At 41.8% G+C, this 21,585-nt stretch overlaps 1 protein-coding gene across 6 annotated transcripts in view; it reads right to left on the bottom strand.

The window, feature by feature from the left end:
- LOC123500035 overlaps nucleotides 1-21,585 on the bottom strand; it is a 58,488-nt gene that overhangs the window by 6,644 nt on the left and 30,259 nt on the right. For 3 of the 6 annotated variants that reach the window (XM_045248652.1, XM_045248657.1, XM_045248653.1), the window contains one exon: nucleotides 5,580-5,832. In XM_045248652.1, coding sequence (XP_045104587.1) covers nucleotides 5,587-5,832 — 246 coding nt within the window. In that variant the 3' untranslated portion in view covers nucleotides 5,580-5,586. Of the gene's footprint in view, nucleotides 1-853; nucleotides 1,801-5,579; nucleotides 5,833-21,585 lie in introns of those variants that run through there. The other 3 variants (XM_045248655.1, XM_045248656.1, XM_045248654.1) reach the window with 2 other exon arrangements.

Genomic DNA, 21,585 nt, shown 5'->3' with positions numbered 1-21,585 from the left:
GTCAGTTGAACTGCCTGCCCTTTTTTAGGGGGGAGGTAGGAATGGAATTCGTATCCCAAAATAAATCCTAAAGTCTGAGTTGAACTGCCCGCCCTTTTTTAGGGGGGATGGAATTCGTATAAGTTGGACATTCCTATTTGTTGGACCAAGCTTTCCCCCGATTAATCCGAGTTAGTGAGGATCAACAGTACATTTATTTTTAAGGATTTTTTTTAAATAATGACTAAGAATATATTATAAAGATAAAAGAAATTGGTGAGTGGAAGAAAGGTAAAGTAGTTATTTCATGGTCTAAAAATCTTATAAATAAATAATTTATATATGAAATAAGGGTTACCTTAGGTGTTATAAAGCATGATCAAGGGCACAAGACCCACAGGAATGATCATATTGTTCTTTGCAAAAATTGATTATTGAAAACTTCCCCTCAGGAGTCTGCTGGAGTCCATGCGTTCAGCAGCCCCGATGGTGAAGCGTTTCCTGCATGATTATGACCGCTTAAGTTCCTGTACTAATGAAGTGCGGCAAGACTTTATACGTGCATTTTTGCGGTCACTCAGCTACACTGCCTTGGCACTCATCACCTGGACTAGACATGAGTGGTGAGTATCTGTATTTATCCTCTTTTGTACCAAAAGCAATGGGCTAACATGAATTGGGCTTATTTTTGTTTGAAATATTTTAGAATATTGTTTTGCTTGATTTTGTTGAGTTTCACCTTTATAATTATGGCACCCCATGCTGAAGCAAGGTAAGCAACAATTAGCCTTTTCGCAAATAGGGTGGTAGATACCTATCAGCGCTTTTTTTTTTATTTTCCCAGATTTTCCAGGGCAAAGAGGGTGTCTGAGTTAATTTAGAAACCATTGTGAGGAAAAAAATATGACATGAATTGCTGCACATGTGTATTTGAAATTAAAAACAACCTTAATGTTATTATTACTTACTGGTGCATCATAAGATTTGTTAATTGTATTATGTAATACTGTTAATTGTATTATGTAATACAATATTATGTTATACAAGATAAAGCTACAAATTATAATAATTATAAAAGAGCTACAAATACGTCATTCTTTTTTCAGTAAGTATGAGCAGTAAAAATTAAAATATGTTGATTTCAGTTTATACATTTTATCTGAGCTTTCGAGAATAATGGAAATCACTTTCACGTCCTGTATATATGAAGATTATCAGTGAAATATAGAAATAAAAATGCATTGCTTGCAGAGGAACAATGTAGTAAAGCAAGCTGTGTGAGAGACAAGGCCATGAGCCTGTGAGCTGGGTAGTAGCAGGGTGTTGTTGTGGCTTGCCGCCACGAGCCAACAATATAGTTATCATACTGGAAAAATTAAGTGCAACAAAATTATATTTTCTATATATGTATACATTACATGGATTTGTCTATTTTTTGTACATTCAAATGAAAGTTTATATTAGTATACACCCATTGATTGTAACAAATTGCTTGCCTGATACAAATTTAAGCAGTTTTAACATCATCTGAAATTATGAATGGAGGCTCAGACGATGGATGTTATGTGCAGTCAGACATCATGAGATTGACTGAAAATTTAGATGCATTAATGTGCAATGCAATATACACACCTGTGTAAGCTTGTAAAACTTGCCTGTAAGAGTATTTATTTTCCAGCAAAAATGACAAAATCTGGCACCGTCTGGTGTCTAGATGCTGACTGCAAACAGGCTGCTAATTAACAAGAAAATGGCAGCATTTAAAATTTCCACTACCTCTCCACTACATGCACTAAGACTCCTGCACTGGGGCCTCCACACCTATGGAAAATAGAACACATGGACGGAATTAAAGGGAAATATCTTAAATTGGATGACATATTACTTAACAGATAGGGAAATAAGGACAGTGATAAGAGATACACCATCAAGTTGGAGCGCTGTAACCAGTGGGATACCACAGGGTTCAATGTTGGCACCAATAATGTTCCAAATATATGTCAACGATATACAAGAGGCTTTGAGTAGCTACATAAATTTGTTTGCAGATGATGCCAAGCTTTTGAGAGTTACAAAAAACCAAAATGATTGTATAAAATTACAGAAAGATATTGATAAGATCTGGAGATGGAGCCAGAAGTGGAAATTAGAATTTAATACTAAGAAATGCCATGTAATGGAAATGGGCAAAAGTAATAGAAGACATACATGGGAATATAAAATGGAAGAAGAGATTATATTGAAAAGAAAAGAAGAGAAAGACCTGGGAGTGATTATACAGGACACCCTGACTCCAGAAAGACATATAAATGGATTATTTGCTTCAACATACAAGACACTAACGAACATCAGGGTAGCATTCAATTACATGGAGAAAAGTATGATGAAAAGGATATTATGATGAAAAGGATATTAACCACTATGGTAAGACTTCTAGAATATGCAGCAGTGGTATGGTTGTCATATAGGCAGAATAGATGCTCCCCAGCCTTCTAATGAAACATCCGTGAACAGAAGTAGTTCTGGGTTCCGCACCTCCAGTGACTGACCTTGAAGCAAGTTCGCAGGGTCTGACCACCACTGGAGGTCGTCTAGAACGTCCCAAGATGTAGGTACCTGATGGGAGCTGCTGTCCCTCCTGTCCCAGTGATTGGCAAGCTGAAACTGGAGGCTCCTCATCCTGTGTTGTCCTCCTGGAACTAGGTGTGATAGCAACGAGAGGTGGCCAAGAAGTACTAGCCACAACCCTCAGCACAAGCATGGCTGAGTCTTGAAACCTCATATAGACTCCAGCAAATTAAAAATCCATCTTTGTGCTGGGAAAACCTTCAAAATTGTTGAATGGATGTCCATTCCTAAAAAGGTTTTATGACCTGTTTGGGTTCGAGATCTGACTTCTCCCAATTTATCCAGATATTGAGAGTGTCGCACAAATCTAGGAGTGTCTCACTTGACCTCATTGCTTCCTGACTGGTGGTGGAGAGAAGTAACCAGTCGTCTAAGTAGCGGATCAAACGAATCCCTTGTTGGTGTAAATCCGCTGAAACCAGAGCTATCACTCTCGTGAAGACCTGAGGTACCGTCTGCAGTCCGAAGCAGAGAGTTCTGAACTGAAAACTTGCCCCCGCCAAATGAATCGAAGGTACTTGCAGTCAGACATCATGAGATTGACTGAAAATTTAGATGCATTAATGTGCAATGCAATATACACCTGTGTAAGCTTGTAATGGATGGGAATCTGAAGGTAGGCATCCCGCAGGTCGACTGACAGCATCCAATTCTCCTTTCGGATGGCCGACATCACCGATGCACTTGTCTCCATCCGGAATCTGGTTTTGTGGATGTACTGGTTGAGGGTGGAGAGATCGATAATGGGGCGAAACCCGCCTGTAAGTTTGGGCACCACGAAGACTCTGCTGTAGAACCCTTGGCCAGCTGTTACCTGTTCTAACGCCCCTTTTTTTATAAGGGATTGTATCTCCTGTTCTAAAGCCTTGCCTTTCACTGATTTGGGAGAAAAACTCCCAAATTGTATTGGGAACCTTGAAAGCCTTTCACTGATTTGGGAGAAAAACTCCCAAATTGTATTGGGAACCTTGAAAACGGAGGTTGACTGACAAAGGGGATGTGGTAACCATCTCTGAGGACATCCACCACCCATGGTTTTATACACCATCAGCAGATTTAAGATTTGCCACAGCAGCAGTGATTGTTAAGGTGCGTTCACACGATCGAACAATGTTCGACGGACATAATTGTTACCAACTAGCAGTGGAAAGCGAAAAGGCTCGCTGATGACGTCAGAAGCGAGCACCAAGTGGTGTACCGGACACTGTCCGTGTTCACAGCATCGAAACGTCACACACTGTCTGAATTAAATGCCTGAATTACCAACGGACATCACCTTCGAACATTGTCCACCGGTCTATGCCCTGTGAGCAGATTCGAAACGGTGGTAAACACCCTCATCTGGTACCACTGCTTGTTGCCAGATCCGCTTCCATCGTTTCACCGCTTATGACGTTATCCTGCTTCTCCTGTGATATGGTAACGATTTTGTCCGTCGAACATAGTTCAATCGTGTAAAACGCACCTTTATAGCCAAAGCATGTGCTGAACAAAGTGGATGAGTGAACTTGCTGTGCTAACTGAAAACCTGCCTGTGTAATAGCCACTTTAGTAGCTTCAGCAAGGAGCACCACAATTCATGTTGTCTGTCTGTTAACAAATAGGGCTTTTCAGTTAAGAAATTTTTTTTTCATATCTGGATTACTTAAGAAGAGACTCCTTTTTCAGTTACATTATAAATAGGGAAAGTAAAAATTGTTGCTCTTAGGGACTCATTGTGCTGCTGCTGGAGCCAGCCACCCACACATCATGTTTTTTTTTTCTATTGGTGTTAACATTGTTGTCCTCCAGTATCTTCCTCCTCTTCCTGCATAGACAAGAATGCAAGACTTTGGCATCCCTCCAGTCTGGAACCAGGATGCTGGATGTGTGGTTGTGCCTCACATCAGTATAGTGCTCTTTTGTCTTGGTGTTCAGCCTCCTACTTGTTTTGCCATAGTAGCTAACATCACAAGCACTGCATGATAATCAGTATACCATGCTGTCAGGGCTGCTCTTCTGCCTTGCATGAATTAAGGCTTACTTCAAAGTATACAGGAAACCAACCAACAAGGATGGATGATTACAAATGCTATCTGTCCATGACATTCATGTAAAAAAGTATAGTTAGAGTCTTTCCAATGTGCAGTGACATTTATCTTGGAGAAGAGATTAAGCATATCACTACATTCATCAAGCTGGGATACCTAAAAGGTCTCCTGATAGAACTGAAAGACAAGGCACAGATTTTAGATAATTAAGACAGAAAAACAGAAAAAATATCTAATCCTCTTGGGGTCAGCTATTACAGGCACTGGGAGCAGTAATCTTCCATCATACTGGTTACAGTGTAGTGAGCACTGTGGGGTGGAGAATAGACTAAGCGCTTCTAGCAAAGTAAGAGCAGCCCTGCCAGCATGGTGTACCGATTACCCTGCATTGGTTGTGACACAAACAGAGGCTGGACACCTTGAGAAAAGAGCACCATGCTGACGTGGGAAACTATTGCACGTCCAACACCCTGGCGGACCACATGGACAGAGTGGGACATCTACCGGACAGGAAGGATACTGAAAGAAGAGGGAGGTACTGGAGGCCGTACACATTACCAACAATAGAAACATTAATAAACAAACAAGAATTTTTGTGTGGGCAGCTACGGCATTGTGCATCCCAAGGTCAGAGGCAGGTGACACAGCATGCACTCCAGCCAATCAATCAATGACCAGTTCAGCTTGGCATGGACCCAAGTTGTGACCAGAGCTAACTCTGTTACCTTGAAGAAGCTCTGGCAAAATTGGTTGGGAAATAAACTCAACTTCTCTTACACCTGTTTTACTGTAAATAAAAGTTGACCATTATTACATCCTGAGAAACTCAGAATGTTGGACACATTATAATGACATGTAATATTTAGAATCATTATTTCATTCTCTGTATCAATTACTTTACCTCTACATAAAATCAATAAAAAAAAGTTACAGATAACCAACCATTCTTTCAGGTCAGTCCAACGCCGGAAGTCTGGCTACGGTTCCCTGAGGCGTGCACTGTGCTCTGTGTTTGACTTGGACGAGGCAGACCTAAAGGTAGTGCTGGCCCAGGCTGAGATCCTGGAGCCTGGATTTTACTCCTATGTCTCCTCATTGTCACAGTGAAGGTGAAGCAGCCCCATAAATGCCATTTTTCTTCAGGTTGTAGTTTCTGGTCAGTTTGAGATGAGTAATGTCTCACAAATATTTTATCCTGCAAGAGAAGAGATTTTAGTAGCAGTGTTGCAGGAGTGACAATTATGTGATTAATTAATTCTTGCCATAATCCTTAAGGGAAAATGTCAGGAGAAATTACTTCCGACCTCTGATGTCAGGAAATAGTATATTATTACTAATGAAGTGGTATGCTATCAAAAAAATATCTTGTGTAAACTGTACATGATATATTGTATAACCATTGTTTAAAATGTCCAGAGCAAACATTTCATGAGAATATAAATAATCCTGTTTGTGTTGTACTTGTTACAGCAATGTGTGTCTAGTCCCAAATTTATTCCAAGGTGTTGAACTTGCAGCTAATTTCATTGATACATTTCCTCTATACTTTTGATTACATGCTTAAGATGATAAAAGATAATAAACATGTAAGAAGCATTAGTGTTCAGCATGTAATAGAAAACTTGTATATAAGATGATTTGATTTTTTTATTCATGGAATTCCACCCATAATTTGAATACCAGAAATGAGAAAGTGTGTGCGCCCAATAAAACTACCTATTCAGATTGTTTTAGATTATCAGAAAAGTCTGTGTGAATGATAAATATTCAGCTTGTACATGATGATGATGATACTGACATTACACATGCTAAACAATAGTGGTTATTTTTACACAGCAAATTGCTTATCAAATTACCAGAACATTCAAAATAAATCTAGTAGTATTCAGTCTTCACCACATGTATGTAAGGAAATCTTGCTCTACTCTAAGATTCAATAAAATTAGAGAACATGTGTATGATACCTTCTAACTCAAAAAGCAATTCAAAAGTTGAAATCAATAAACCAAATAAAAAGCAATTTTTGTTAAGTGTGATTATGCTCTACTGTACCTAAATGTATTTTAGACTGCACTTACTGAAGTTCACTTAAGTACTAATTCACAGCAAAATATACTTACTTCAGCACCCAGTTAGATGTGATTGTCTACAATGACAGCATCATCTTTTACATTCTTCCACATGATTTTGTCATTAGTCAAACCAAGCAAAATTTTCAATCTACTGCCAGCTTGCTAGGATTTGTATAGTTTCACTATTGCTGCTAGCACTATCCATAGGGCACCATGAATGACCGTCACACTCTACCTTCCAGCAAAATATGTATATGCAATAAATTACAGTTGTACTTCTTGGGCCAAAAAGATACATTTATGATTCTATATATAGTAGGGCTTAACCTTTTGAGCTTAATGCAGACTAATGACTTGAAAGATAAATGGAAAACATGTCAAAACACACAGGACCTCTATTTGTTAAAAATCTTGATTAAACTGGACATATGCTACACTTTTTGAACTTATTTGTAAATTAATATTATGTGTTTGTTGTTTAGCCTCCTCACCATGAAGCATTTATTGCCAAAGATTTGTAATTTTCTTGGTCTCATACGAGCTGCACTGGACCTCAGCTGCAGCCTGACTGTACTGTGAATCCAGATCCCACTGGTGCATTCAGTGATACTCGTGCCTTCTTACCTTCGTCTTTTTGAGTGTATGGAATAATTTGAAGTGGACATTTCAATATGCTATGGTCATCTTGATACGATGTGCACTAGTCAATATTGCTAGGTTTGATAAGAAAGTAGCATGTGGTTCTGTTTTTAATATGGTCCAAATCTTAATGATGCTCTTACTCTTAATTAAGCAAAAAACTCAAACATTTAAATGTGTTCAAAAAGTCTTCTAAGTTAAAAAGAGTCATAGTACATGTAGTGCATAGAATATGCTTAGCATGGCTTTCAGGTAACATCATTGTAGGAGTAGCATAACCAAAAGAATTTTTATTTATTGCTGGCATAAGAATTTATCAGTTTTGCTAAATGACAAAAATTAAGTTTGCTAGTTAAATCACATGATTTAGAGGCTTTGTTTGAACTTATTAAAAAAGCCATTTTTTCATGGAAAGTCAATTATAAAAAAAGTTCATGTGACTGTGCTGGCAACTGAACCACCACCAGAGCTTGTAATAAAAAGAAATTATTCCATTACTAACAAGAAACAATTAAGAATCCATGAAATGTTTATATCTATAAAAGATATATAAACTTTATCAGATTACTTTTATCTATAAAAGATATATAATAAACTTTGTCAGATTACTTTTAGAGACAAGAACCCGAAGTTAAAGGCACAGACTAACCATAATTACTGCTGGCAATTATTTAGTAGGATGACTACACAGTATTGAGACAAATAAAATGCTGGTTAATGTTATGTAGTGACAATACTCAAAGGCCATGCTACAAGTTAACATTTAGAAAATTGAGAATTGAATTCTTACAATATCCATTGTATGAAATAATGATATGAATTGCATTTGCATGGTCTAGAATTATGCTGATTTTTCTGTAGTAGAATCTGTGGCTCCAGCACATCCATAGACACAATGTAATAATGCCATTGTTCTGAAAGCAGTGCTATAGCATACCATTTCATTGAAGCTTGGAAAAAACCTAAGATAGAATGCATGTTAGTGTGCTGTGTGCATGCTGATGGCCTGGCCAGATAAAAAAAAAATGTTCCTGTGATTGTACTATGCCTTATCACCTGCCACCACTCTTGAGTTTTGAAGGTGTAGATTAAGACTGCCATAAGCCTCACAATTAGTTAGTATCAACACTAGTATTGTTGCTTGTTATTATAGCAATAAATATTGAGGCTGTTAATATCTTATGATACATATTTAATGCAGCATTGTTTTGATTATATTTTGAATAAATAAATATTGCTGAGCAACCTGGTCAATTTGTTTGTGTATTATACTTAATTTATTCCTTACCATGTAAACTCACTCAGTTACCACTAATCTTTATACCTATTCTCAACTTTACCCTCCACCATGTACTACCAATGTATGTACTCTTGCCCCTTTGAGGTCTTCCTTTTACAATCGTGAATGAAATTAACTACAGAAGCTAGTTGATTTAACACCTTTAACCTTGCCTCACCACTGTATAGTACTTGTAAAATCTTCCCCAAATGTTCACACTATTTCCAACTACAACGCATCCCTCAACACCAAACTGCCCTCTTTTCTCTATGATTTTCAACAAACCTGCTGCAATATGGAGCCCTATGCAATAGGGAATGACACATCTTTATTGTAACTTTGAGCAATTGCAGCACATAGAAAGAAAATCTAACTATTTTATATCAATGGGAAAGCTTGTGATGAATTTTTTTCATATGGGTTTCCCCCAAAAAAAGAAAAAAAAAATCCTTTGTAATTATGGTTTATGGACAAGTTGAGCGTGAACCAACTCGAGTGTGCTAGCACACTGGCACACTGGAAAACAGGTCAAGTATCAAAACAATGTTATGATTTAGGGAATTTTCCCCAGGTAAAACAGTGTTAACATTTGGGGAGAAATTTTCCTAGATAACAAAATCGATGCTGATACTTCCGAGCATCATGACTTGTCATGTTTACTAATGCACTAAAGTAGAACATCAAATAAAGCTGTACTACCATAAAGTAGTACATCAAATAAAGCTATATTCATCCTCTATAGAATAGTGAAAACCAGAATGGAATGGAGAAAAGGAATGAATGAAAAATCATGTCTGAAGATTACAGAAAACCCAACTCGTTATGTTAAATGGTCAGGGCTGGGCAAGCACATTCAAAAAATAAATTTTGCTCACACTGCTCCGTTCTTTCAGGCCAGATCCTTCCGCTATAGCTCATCCGCTCATTTTTCACGAAGTTACAAAAGCGCTAGCGTTCTTATTTCCACTCAAGCTCTTCGCTTGCACTTCCGCTCTCCGCTCTAACTTGGGCTCTCCGCTCACACTCCCGTTCTCCGCTCATACACCCGCTCTCCGCTCACACCCCACACTTGTGCTCAAGCTTGTGCTCCCCACTCGCACTTCCCGTTTGCACTCACCGCTCACGTATAAATACAGTGGAGACTCAATACTCGAACTTACTCCAATCCAAATGGCTGTTCGAGTAAAATAAAGTTTGACTATCAATACATGTAAATAAGCTAATTCGTTCTAATCTTAGTAAAGCCTCAAGTTTATGAGAATTTCAATGTACAGTACATACTGTAAGTGAAGGCTGGTGATGGATAATGTAGAAGTGGAGGAGAGAAGGGTGATGATGGGGAGGGAGGTCGTCGGAGAACAAGTCAACATTCATAAAAATGTCTGGTGTGATTCATGTGAACCCACTATGGTCTGACCATTACATGAAGATCGTTCAGGTGCTGGCTTTTTCGGAGATTTCCCGACCTGCGGCGGTGCCAAACCTTGTAATGGGCAAATTATGAGATTAGAGCCTATGTGTCAATGAGAACCTTGCTTCCCATACACTCTCTCTCTCTCTCTCTCTCTCTCTCTCTCTCTCTCATTTTGGGTGGTAGCAGGAGAGGAAGTGACCCATGGATTAACACGGTCACTTTGACCTGTGACCTCACTCGGTCACCCAAAGGGATGTGACAACGCTTGGAGGAAACGTTGTCAAGTATTGTTGTGTTTGCAAAAACAATGCAAAATATGTTTAAAAATAAACACAAATTACTCTAACATGCCTTTTTAGAGCATCACAACGTATATGTGCTCCAACACCATTCAGTTACGAAGTATTAAGTACCTGACTTGAGGTGCATATTGGTACACGTGTGACAGCGCCGCAGGCCGGGAAATCCCCGAAAAACCCAACGCCTAAACGATCTTCATAAAATTGTCAGTGGAGGGATGTGACTCATTAACACTTGCACTTTAACTAGATTCCCTATTTTCACCACCAATAAGCCTCTTCTGTGCCATTGTAACATTCCAAATGAAAAACTAATGACAGAATGCAGAAGAATGTGTTTTTTTTCTCAAGACTGCGGCAGAACTATAGGAATGCGCACCGGCATCGGTATACCCCGATACCGGCAATTATTTTTTACCGGTAATTCGGTATCAGAACGGGACAATGGCGGCGGCGGCGGTGGAGAGGGAGAAAGAAAATTAGGGTGCCTAGGATATGCAGATGATGTAGTGGTCATTACAGAATCCAGAGAGGACATGAATAGATTGCTCCATATTGCAGAAGAATATGGAAAAGAAAGGGAAATGAAATTTAGCATCAACAAATGTAAAGTAATGTAGTTCAACACGACAAAAGAGGGACAATGGGTGATAGGATATAACGTATTAGAAGTGGTGGACAGTTATAATTACCTTGGAATAGAAATAAGAAAGGAAGGTATTGGAGGCAGTGCACAGAGGAAAACTAATGAATCAAAGGCAAGAAGGGTGATGGGTATGATAATGAGTGCGGGAAGCAGAGAAATTAACAAGTATGACCACGGAAGAACATTTTGGAAAAGTATGGCAGTGCCACAATTTTGTAGACAGTGATAGAAGGAGAGAGACCTACGAAGCGGTTTAAAGTGGCACAGGTCCAAAGAAGAAGAAAAAGAGAGAGGCCATAGCTATGTATATAACCATGTGTGCGGCCGTTTGATTACCTGATATTTTTACCACTAATAAGCTTTCGGTGTTAATGTAAGTTTATATATGAAAAACTACAGAGAAAACTCACGAGAATGTCATTCTGAAGACCGCAGCAGCACAACTGGCGGAAGGGTGGAGGGAGAGGCCTTTTTTTTTTTTTTATACCATGTGGGCTTTTCACGGGAATTTATGGGCTAAAGGGGATACTTTTTAGGGTACCTCCTATCTTAAAGCCCACCCGCTAGGAAACCGTTGCCCCGAGTGAGGAAGCCCAACCTACACTCAGACCGTGGACAAGATTCGAAATTTCTTTACAAACCCATGAGTGGACGTTCGACCATCAATTCGAGTTATCAGTAATAATATCATTATTATCAGAAGTAGTAGTAGCAATAGTAGCAGCAGTAGTCATAGTAGAAGTAGTAGTAGAAGTAGTAGTAGTTGTTGTAGTAATTATGATACTAATAATAATATTATTATTATTATTATTATCAGAGGTAGTAGCAGCAGCAGCAGCAGCAGCAGCAGCAGCAGCAGCAGCAGCAGTAGCAGCAGCGTTGCAGCAGCGCGTTGCTGCAGCAGCAGCAGCAGCAGCAGCAGCAGCAGCAGCAGCAGCAGTAGCAGCAGCAGCAGCAGCAGCAGCAGCAGTCGACAAACAAACGCAGCAGCAGCAGCAGTAGCAGTAGCAGCAGCAGTAGCAACAGCAACAGTAGTAACAACACAGCAGCAGCAACCAGCAGCAACCAGCAGCAGCAGCAGCAGCAGCAGCAACAGCAGCAACAGCAGCAGCAACCGCGCTGCTGCTGCTGCAGCAGCAGTAGCAGCAGCAGCAACAGTAGCACCGCAACAGCAGCAGCCAACCAACCGTTAACCAGCCAACCGCAGCAGTAGCAGTAGCAGTAGCAAACAGCAGCAACAGCGTTAACCAATCAACCGTTGCTGCTGTTGCCAAACAGCAGCAGCAGCAGCAGCAGCAGCAGCAGCAGCAGCAGCAGCAGCAGCAGCAGCAGCAGCAGCAGCAGCAGCAGCAGCAGCAGCAGCAGCAGCAGCAGCAGCAGCAGCAACGCAGCAGCAACCAGCAACATCAACAGCGTTGCTGTTGCTGCAGCAGCAGCAGCAGCAGCGTTGCAAACAGTAGCAACAGCACAGCGTTGCTGCTGCTGCAGCAACCAGCACCAGCAACCGCAGTTGCCAACCAGCAGCGTGCAGCAGCAGCAGTAGCAGCAGCAGCAGCAATCATGATCATCATGATAGCAACAACAGCTGCAGCAGCAGCAGCAGCAGCAGCAGCAGCAGCAGCAGCAGCAGCAGCAGCAGCAGCAGCAGCAGTAATGCAGCAGCAGCAGCAGCAGCAGCAGCAGCAGCAGCAGCAGCAGCAGCAGTGCACCAGCAGCAGCAGCAGCAGCAGCAGCAGCAGCAGCAGCAGCAGCAGCAGCAGCAGCAGCAGCAGCAGTAGCAGTTATTGCAGCAGCAGCAGCAGCAGCAGCAGCAGCAGCAGCAGTGCATTATTACCAGCAGCAGCAGCAGCAGTAGTAGTAGTTGTTGTTAACCACCACCACCACCAGCAGCAGCAGCAGCAGCAGCAGCAGCAGCAGCAGCAGCAGCAGCAGCAGCAGCAGCAGCAGCAGCAGCAGCAGCAGCAGCAGCAGCAGCAGCAGCAGCAGCAGCAACAACAGCAGCAGATGAGCAGTTGCAGTGCTGTTGCAGTTGCAGTTGTTGTTGCTGTTGCACCAGCAGCAGCAGTAGCAGCAGCAGCAGCAGCAGCAGTGGTGGCAGTAGCAGCAGCAGCAGCAGCAGCAGCAGCAGCAGCAGCAGCAGCAGCAGCAGCAGTAGCAGCAGCAGCAGCAGCAGCAGTAGCAGTAGTAGTAGTAGTAGCAGCAGTAGTGAGCCAACAACCAATGTTTATATTATAGAGCATTAGATATGGTTGACGCCACAGTCATTAGCGAGAGTTGGGGCCAATGACCCAAGCAGTGGAGCCCCAATTGACGCAATCAACAAACATGGGGTGAGGTATCTCAGCAGCAGCAGCAGCAGCAGCAGCAGCAGCAGTTGCAGCAGCAGCAGCAGCAGCAGCAGCAGCAGCAGCAGCAGCAGCAGCAGCAGCAGCAGCAGCAGCAGCAGCAGCAGCAGCAGCAGCAGCAGCAGCAGCAGCAGCAGCAGCAGCAGCAGCAGCAGCAGCAGCAGCAGCAGCAGCAGCAGCAGCAGTAGCAGCAGCAGTTGCAGCAGCAGCAGCAGCAGCAGCAGCAGCAGCAGCAGCAGCAGCAGCAGCAGCAGCAGCAGCAGCAGCAGCAGCAGCAGCAGCAGCAGCAGCAGCAGCAGCAGCAGCAGCAGCAGCAGCAGCAGCAGCAGCAGCAGCAGCAGCAGCAGCAGCAGCAGCAGCAGCAGCAGCAGCAGCAGCAGCAGCAGCAGCAGCAGCAGCAGCAGCAGCAGCAGCAGCAGCAGCAGCAGCAGCAGCAGCAGCAGCAGCAGCAGCAGCAGCAGCAGCAGCAGCAGCAGCAGCAGCAGCAGCAGCAGCAGCAGCAGCAGCAGCAGCAGCAGCAGCAGCAGCAGCAGCAGCAGCACCCAGCAGCAGCAGCAGCAGCACCTGCAGCAGCAGCAGCAGCAGCAGCAGCAGCAGCAGCAGCAGCAGCAGCAGCAGCAGCAGCAGCAGCAGCAGCAGCAGCAGCAGCAGCAGCAGCAGCAGCAGCAGCAGCAGCAGCAGCAGCAGCAGCAGCAGCAGCAGCAGCAGCAGCAGCAGCAGCAGCAGCAGCAGCAGCAGCAGCAGCAGCAGCAGCAGCAGCAGCAGCAGCAGCAGCAGCAGCAGCAGCAGCAGCAGCAGCAGCGGCAGCAGCAGTAGCAGCAGCAGTAGCAGCAGCAGCAGCAGCAGTAGCAGCAGTAGCAGCAGAGAGAGAGAGAGAGAGAGAGAGAGAGAGAGAGAGAGAGAGAGAGAGAGAGAGAGAGAGAGAGAGAGAGAGAGAGAGAGAGAGAGAGAGAGAGAGAGAGAGAGAGAGAGAGAGAGAGAGAGAGAGAGAGAGAGAGAGAGAGAGAGAGAGAGAGAGAGAGAGAGAGAGAGAGAGAGAGAGAGAGAGAGAGAGAGAGAGAGAGAGAGAGAGAGAGAGAGAGAGAGAGAGAGAGAGAGAGAGAGAGAGAGAGAGAGAGAGAGAGAGAGAGAGAGAGAGAGAGAGAGAGAGAGAGAGAGAGAGAGAGAGAGAGAGAGAGAGAGAGAGAGAGAGAGAGAGAGAGAGAGAGAGAGAGAGAGAGAGAGAGAGAGAGAGAGAGAGAGAGAGAGAGAGAGAGAGAGAGAGAGAGAGAGAGAGAGAGAGAGAGAGAGAGAGAGAGAGAGAGAGAGAGAGAGAGAGAGAGAGAGAGAGAGAGAGAGAGAGAGAGAGAGAGAGAGAGAGAGAGAGAGAGAGAGAGAGAGAGAGAGAGAGAGAGAGAGAGAGAGAGAGAGAGAGAGAGAGAGAGAGAGAGAGAGAGAGAGAGAGAGAGAGAGAGAGAGAGAGAGAGAGAGAGAGAGAGAGAGAGAGAGAGAGAGAGAGAGAGAGAGAGAGAGAGAGAGAGAGAGAGAGAGAGAGAGAGAGAGAGAGAGAGAGAGAGAGAGAGAGAGAGAGAGAGAGAGAGAGAGAGAGAGAGAGAGAGAGAGAGAGAGAGAGAGAGAGAGAGAGAGAGAGAGAGAGAGAGAGAGAGAGAGAGAGAGAGAGAGAGAGAGAGAGAGAGAGAGAGAGAGAGAGAGAGAGAGAGAGAGAGAGAGAGAGAGAGAGAGAGAGAGAGAGAGAGAGAGAGAGAGAGAGAGAGAGAGAGAGAGAGAGAGAGAGAGAGAGAGAGAGAGAGAGAGAGAGAGAGAGAGAGAGAGAGAGAGAGAGAGAGAGAGAGAGAGAGAGAGAGAGAGAGAGAGAGAGAGAGAGAGAGAGAGAGAGAGAGAGAGAGAGAGAGAGAGAGAGAGAGAGAGAGAGAGAGAGAGAGAGAGAGAGAGAGAGAGAGAGAGAGAGAGAGAGAGAGAGAGAGAGAGAGAGGTGTCAGCATCAACGCACCTTCGCAGGACGCGTCTCCAGGATGTGGAACTTGTTCACGGCCGCGGTGCCTCACGTCCAGGAGATGAACACACACAGTGTCAAACTGATGGCACATAAGTGGAGACAGACACTGCCAACTCCTCTGACACTCTTTGTGACGTGACACTCAGTGTAGTGCAGTGCGTGAATAGTGCTAGTGAAGTGAAACGAATAGTGCTCCATTTACATGCTGACCATCTTGTATATTATCTATTTTTAAGTCTTGTAAATATTGTAGAGAAATAGATTGTAGTACCCTTTAGAATAGGTAGCACACGACAGTGCGCCTTTGGGTACATGTTCCTTTGTATAAAGTTTTGTTTAAATAAAAAAAAAAAAAAAAAAAAAGCCGTCTACCTTGTAGCTTTTGATTCATAGGAAAGACACTTGAGAGAGAGAGAGAGAGAGAGAGAGAGAGAGAGAGAGAGAGAGAGAGAGAGAGAGAGAGAGAGAGAGAGAGAGAGAGAGAGAGAGAGAGAGAGAGAGAGAGAGAGAGAGAGAGAGAGAGAGAGAGAGAGAGAGAGAGAGAGAGAGAGAGAGAGAGAGAGAGAGAGAGAGAGAGAGAGAGAGAGAGAGAGAGAGAATGTATTTACCTAGTTGTATTGTACAGGGTTCGAGCAGGGCTCATAGTGTCCTGTCTCCATATCTCCATTTATCTAATTTTTCTTTAAAGCTATGCACATTATGTGCTGTAACAACTTCATCACTCAATGCATTCATTTTTCCACCGTTCTATGTGGAAAACTGTATTTTCCAGTATCCTTCACACACTGCCTCTTCCTGATCTTCTTTGCATGTCCTCTTGTCCTTCCAGCTTCATCTGCCACCAGCACCAGGTCTTGCTTGTCTATCTTTTCAATGCCATTAACTATTTTATACATTGTGATTAGGTCCCTCTCTTTCTCTTCTATCTTGTAAGGTTGGCAGTCCCATTTTCTTCAGCCTTTCTTCATATGTTAGGTCCTTTATTTCTGGCACCATCTATGTAGCTATCCTCTGGATCCGTTCTAATTTTCTTATATCCTTTTTTCAAGCTCGGCGACCACACACACCATTGCTGCATATTCCAACTGTGAACATATCATACTCGCAATAATTTTTTCATCATATCCTTGTTCAGGTAGCGAAATGCCACCCTAATATTAGCCAACATTTTATACGTTGTTCCAATTTTTTTACTTATGTGTTTTTCGGGGCTCAGCGTTTCTTTTATAACCACTCCCAGATCTTTGTCCTCTTAGTCTTCATTTGTTCCTCTCCCATCAAATAGTTCCATACTGGTCTTCTCTTACTCTTTCCTAATTCCATTACATGGAATTTCTTGGCATTGAATTCTAACTTCCACTTCTTACTCCACTCATAAATTTTGTCTATATCTTCCTGCAGTAGCAAACAGTCTTCTCGGGTCTTAATTATTCTTAACAATTTTGCATCATCAGCAAATAAATTGATATAGCTGGTCACTCCACACTGTATGTCGTTTACATATACCTGGAACATAATGGGGTCTAACACTGATCCCTGTGGCACTCCACTTGATATTTTACTCCAGGATGAGTATGTATCCCTGATCACAGTTCTCATCTCTCTGTCCTTCAAGTAATCCCTTATCCAATCTAATATTATTCTTCTCAGTCCTCCTACCTTCTCCAATTTCCAAAGTAGTCTGTTATGAGAGACCCTATCAAAAGCCTTTTTTATGTCCAGGTACTACACAGTGTCCACCCATCCATCTCTGCTCTCCAGTCCTTCCACTACTCTTGAGTAGAAACTTAATAAATTCGACACACATGACTGTCCTGTCCTGAACCCAAATTGTCTGTTCGATATAACTTGTTTTTCTTCTAGATATTTAATCCATTTTTCTTTGATAACAATTTCACATATTTTGCCCACAATACTTGTAAGTGACACCGGTCTGTAATTTAATGGCTCAGTTGACTTTCCTCCTTTGAATATTGGGATTATGTTAGCTCTCTTTCATTCCAGTGGTACTCTCCCTTCTTTTAATGAGCTTGTAACCATTTCCCAAACTGGTTCTAACAACTGATCTTTACATTCCTTTAGTGCCCAGCCCGACACACCATCCGGTCCCATTGCTTTTCCGACATCAAATTTTGTAGTAATCTTCCAATTCCTTTTTAGTGCACTATGATTTCTTGCAAGCCTTGACGGTGCAATGTCCTATTTGATTATGTAAAATCATCATCTTCAGTGAACATAGTTTTGAAGCTCTCATTCATTATTTCACTCATTTCCTCTGCTGTTTGGTATGTCTTCCCTACTTTAACTATTTTTTTCTATTGCTTCCCTATTTTTCATCTTACTATTTATATACTTGTAAAAAGTTTGAGTTCATTATCGCTTTTTAACACCACATCTTTCTCAAAGTTTCTTTCTTCCTCTCTCCTTACTCTAATATATTCATTTCTCGCATCATTATACTGCTGTCTGTTGTTTTCATTTCTTTGCTTTTTGAGTTTCTTCCAAGCTTTATCTTTTTCCCTTTTAGCTTCTACACATCTGCCATTGTACAAAGCTTATATACTTTTCTTTACTCTATAGACAGGTACGTATTTCATCACTCTTTCGTTATATTTCTCTAGGAATATTTCATATATCCGTACTGTCCTTCTATTCATAATGTTCCTCCAATCTATTTGCATAATTCAATCTCTCTTTTTGTTTTCCTCTCTGTATCTTATCATGTCTTTTTCCTGCATTTCCAATACTAGTGTTACGTGGTCACTTCTTCCCATTGGACTGAGATACTGTATGCTAGGAGGGGTTCCAGCTTCTTTGTGAATACTAGATCAAACAATGATGGTTCTTCTTCCCCTCTGAACCGTGTTGATTCTTCCACCCACTGATCCAGTGTATTCACCATAGTTAACTGTAACATCTCCTCACTCCACGATCCAGCATTACCCATTACTTCCATCTCTCTCTAGTTTACTCTTTTACAGTTATAGTCTCCTACTAACAGTATTTTCCATCTCTTCTTATCATATTATCCAAGCTTGCACTTAATCAGCTCTCCTTGCATTTCCTTTAATGTTCGTCTGCTCTTCATGTATTTGTCTTCGGTGGCACATACGTGACAATGATTCTTCGTTTTTTTTTTTCCCCCTTTTGTCTTGATTGTTACTCCTATAACTTCCGTCATGCCATCCCAATAGTGCACTTCTTCTACACATACTATTATCTCGAACCATTATTAGCACTCCTCCTCCCCGTTTTCCCTTTCTGTCTCTTCTCCAACTTTTATATTCCTCTTCCTTAAAGTTACCATGGACTTCCTCCTCTAGTTTTGTTTCTGCTATGCACATCACATCCGGTCTTTTTTTCCTTCAAGTAGTCTCTAACCTCCAATACACTGGACAACCACTACTGCTACTACTACATTATTACTGATATTACTGCTGCACCATTACTACTACTACTACTACTACCACCCTCCCTGAAAAGTAGGAAGGGAAATATGAGTAGTAGTAGTAGTAGTAGTAGTAGTAGTAGTAGCAGCAGCAGCAGCAGCAGCAGCAGCAGCAGCAGCAGCAGCAGCAGCAGTAGTAGTATAGTATTAGTAGTAGTAGTGGAAAAAATCAGTCATATAAGTAGTAGAAGTAGTAGTGGTAGTAGTAGCATTAGTATTTGTATTATTATTATTAGTAGTAGTAGTAGTAGCAGCAGCAGCAGCAGCAGCAGCAGCAGCAGCAGCAGCAGCAGCAGCAGCAGCAGCAGTATTAGTAGTACTAGTAGTAATAGTAGTAGTAACAGTAGAAGTAGTCGCTCTAGCAACCGAAATACTAGCAATAGTAGTAGTCGCACCAGCAGTCGTCGTCGTAGTAGTAGTAGTACTAGTAGTGGTAGTAGTAGTGGTAGTAGTAGTAGTAGTAGTAGTAGCAGTAGCAGTAGCAGTAGCATTAGCAGTAGCAGTACTAGTAGTAGTAGTAGTAGTAGTAGTAGTAGTAGTAGTAGTAGTAGCAGTAGTAGTAGTAGCAGTAGCAGTAGCAGCAAGAGCACAATTTATTATTCATCCTTCATTTAAATGCATATGCATATGTACATATTTACATGTATACATGACCTTGTTCAGTTATACGTTTGCCCCAAAAGACAGCTTCCCACCTCTCCCCTAAGTCCATCAAACCTGGAAAACACTGTATTATCTAATTTGTATGTATGATTTACCGTATAAATTTTTGTGGCATAGTATGCCACGATTATCGCGAGTCTTTTAAGGTCACATATATGGCAGGGAGCCTCGAAACATGGACACAAGACGGAAAATAAGGTGCGTAACTCGAGTTTTTCTTTTTTTTTCTTTCTTTTTTTTTTTCGATGGGCGACTGGCAATGTTTTGGGTGTAAGGGAGATTGGGGCAGCAGCGAACCAACAGCGCGCTGGTTTAACTTTTGTGACGTCATGCCGCCTTCTGTTATTCAACCTTCTAGAAACAAACAGCTACCCAACAAGATGTCTTCCTCTGGTGACGATGACGATTGCGATCAAATTAAATCAGCACAAGTATTCAATCCTCCCCTCCAACAACACCCTGCATAGAGGGAGGCAGTCATCGGAAAGTGGCAGCTATCTCATCGAACGCCTATTTGCGTAAGCTTTTTTTTTTTTGTTGTAGAATTCACTTTCAGGGTCCCAGAAGTGTTTTTTTTTTTTCCTCATCAACCCAGAACCCTCTTCTACATAGACACCACATTTCCAAACCTTTCTCCATGACGTCACAACGCAAACAATATTGAGGCGGAAACTCTACTGACTTGCAATTTTAGTCGCAAAATTGACGTAAACCCGCCTTTACTTTGGAATGAATTTTCTGTAGGCCATAGATCAGCTATAAATCTACTGAAAGCTGTTTCTCGTTTCACTGCCGTGAATGTGTGAATTTATATTGTCTTGTTAAACCTTTTACACTTCCATTTTTTTTAATATAGTCTATTTTTTAATAGCTTATTTCTATTTAATTTTATTTGTTTCAAAACTTTTATACTTTAATTGTATTGTCTTACTAGAGCTTTCACACTTCCATTCTTTAGTAAAGTCCGCTTTTAATAGTTTACTTTGAATTTCATTTGTATTTATTACTTAACTTTTGTTTTTACCTATATCTGGTCCGAGTTGGTTCATTGTTGTGGTCCGAGTTGATAATGGTCCGAGATGGGGTGAAGCGCACCCCGCAGTGTAATATCATTTAAAGTATCTCTCACACATTATCGACCTAACTTGTTACACTTAATCTGCTTGTCGCGCTTAGGGCACAAGCTGTCCATATTAGCTCGCCCAAACAACGGAAAACTAGTAAAAACTAAAAACACATGCAAGTACTCCACCTCGTCACGCCGCAGTGAAGGCAGCTGCAGTCGTCATACCGACGAAATTACAAGCCGACGATGTCACGACGTCCGCCATGTGCGTAAATTTAGAAGCAGTATATAAATTATTGATTTACAACTTTAAGGAAGTTTTTCTTCCTTAAAGTTGTAAATCAATCATTTATATACTGCTTCTAAAGTCAGTAGAGTTTCAATGTTAATCGAAAAAAAGAAGCAATAAACAAATAAATTAATAAAAGAAAAAAAAACATGATACTAAAGACTATAAGTAGTCCTGCGTTATGAAAGTGTTAACCCAAAATCACTCAATAACAATTAGAACTCTATCTTAGAGATTCCTTGGAAACTGTCCATACAGCACCCCTGCCTGGTATTCATCAAGCAGCACGCTAGCGGTTCCGAGACTCTGAGGCTGGTATTCGGTTCGCCAGCTGCCCTCTACCGATTAGGGACGGGCGGGTACCCGGGTAGCTACCCGGATAGTAGAGTACTGAGTATCGAGACGGGTACCCGGGACGAACGAAGGTTGTCGGGTAATTTTCACGGGTATTTCTTATAATATTATTAGGCACCCATTCTGGTGTAGAGAGTACAGATGTGCGCGATTACGGTGAAAATATTTAATGTCTAAACTCTTAGAGTATGGATAATGTTTACCGATGTGCGATCATTAATGAAATATGGAGATAATGATTAGAAATATATCGTTCATGCTGTACTGCGTGGTGAGTATCTAGACGAGTACCCGGGTAAAACAATGTCGGGTGTTGCTCACCGGTAAGCAGTCTTGTCTTGGAGTACACAATGAGTACCGAAGTCTTATTATTAATTAAATATGATGATAACAATGAAAAAAAAAAATATATATATATATATATATATATATATATAT

Source organism: Portunus trituberculatus, chromosome 50 (assembly GCF_017591435.1).
Source record: "Portunus trituberculatus isolate SZX2019 chromosome 50, ASM1759143v1, whole genome shotgun sequence".
NCBI lineage: Eukaryota > Metazoa > Arthropoda > Malacostraca > Decapoda > Portunidae > Portunus > Portunus trituberculatus.
This window is presented reverse-complemented; position numbering and strand designations above follow the sequence as displayed.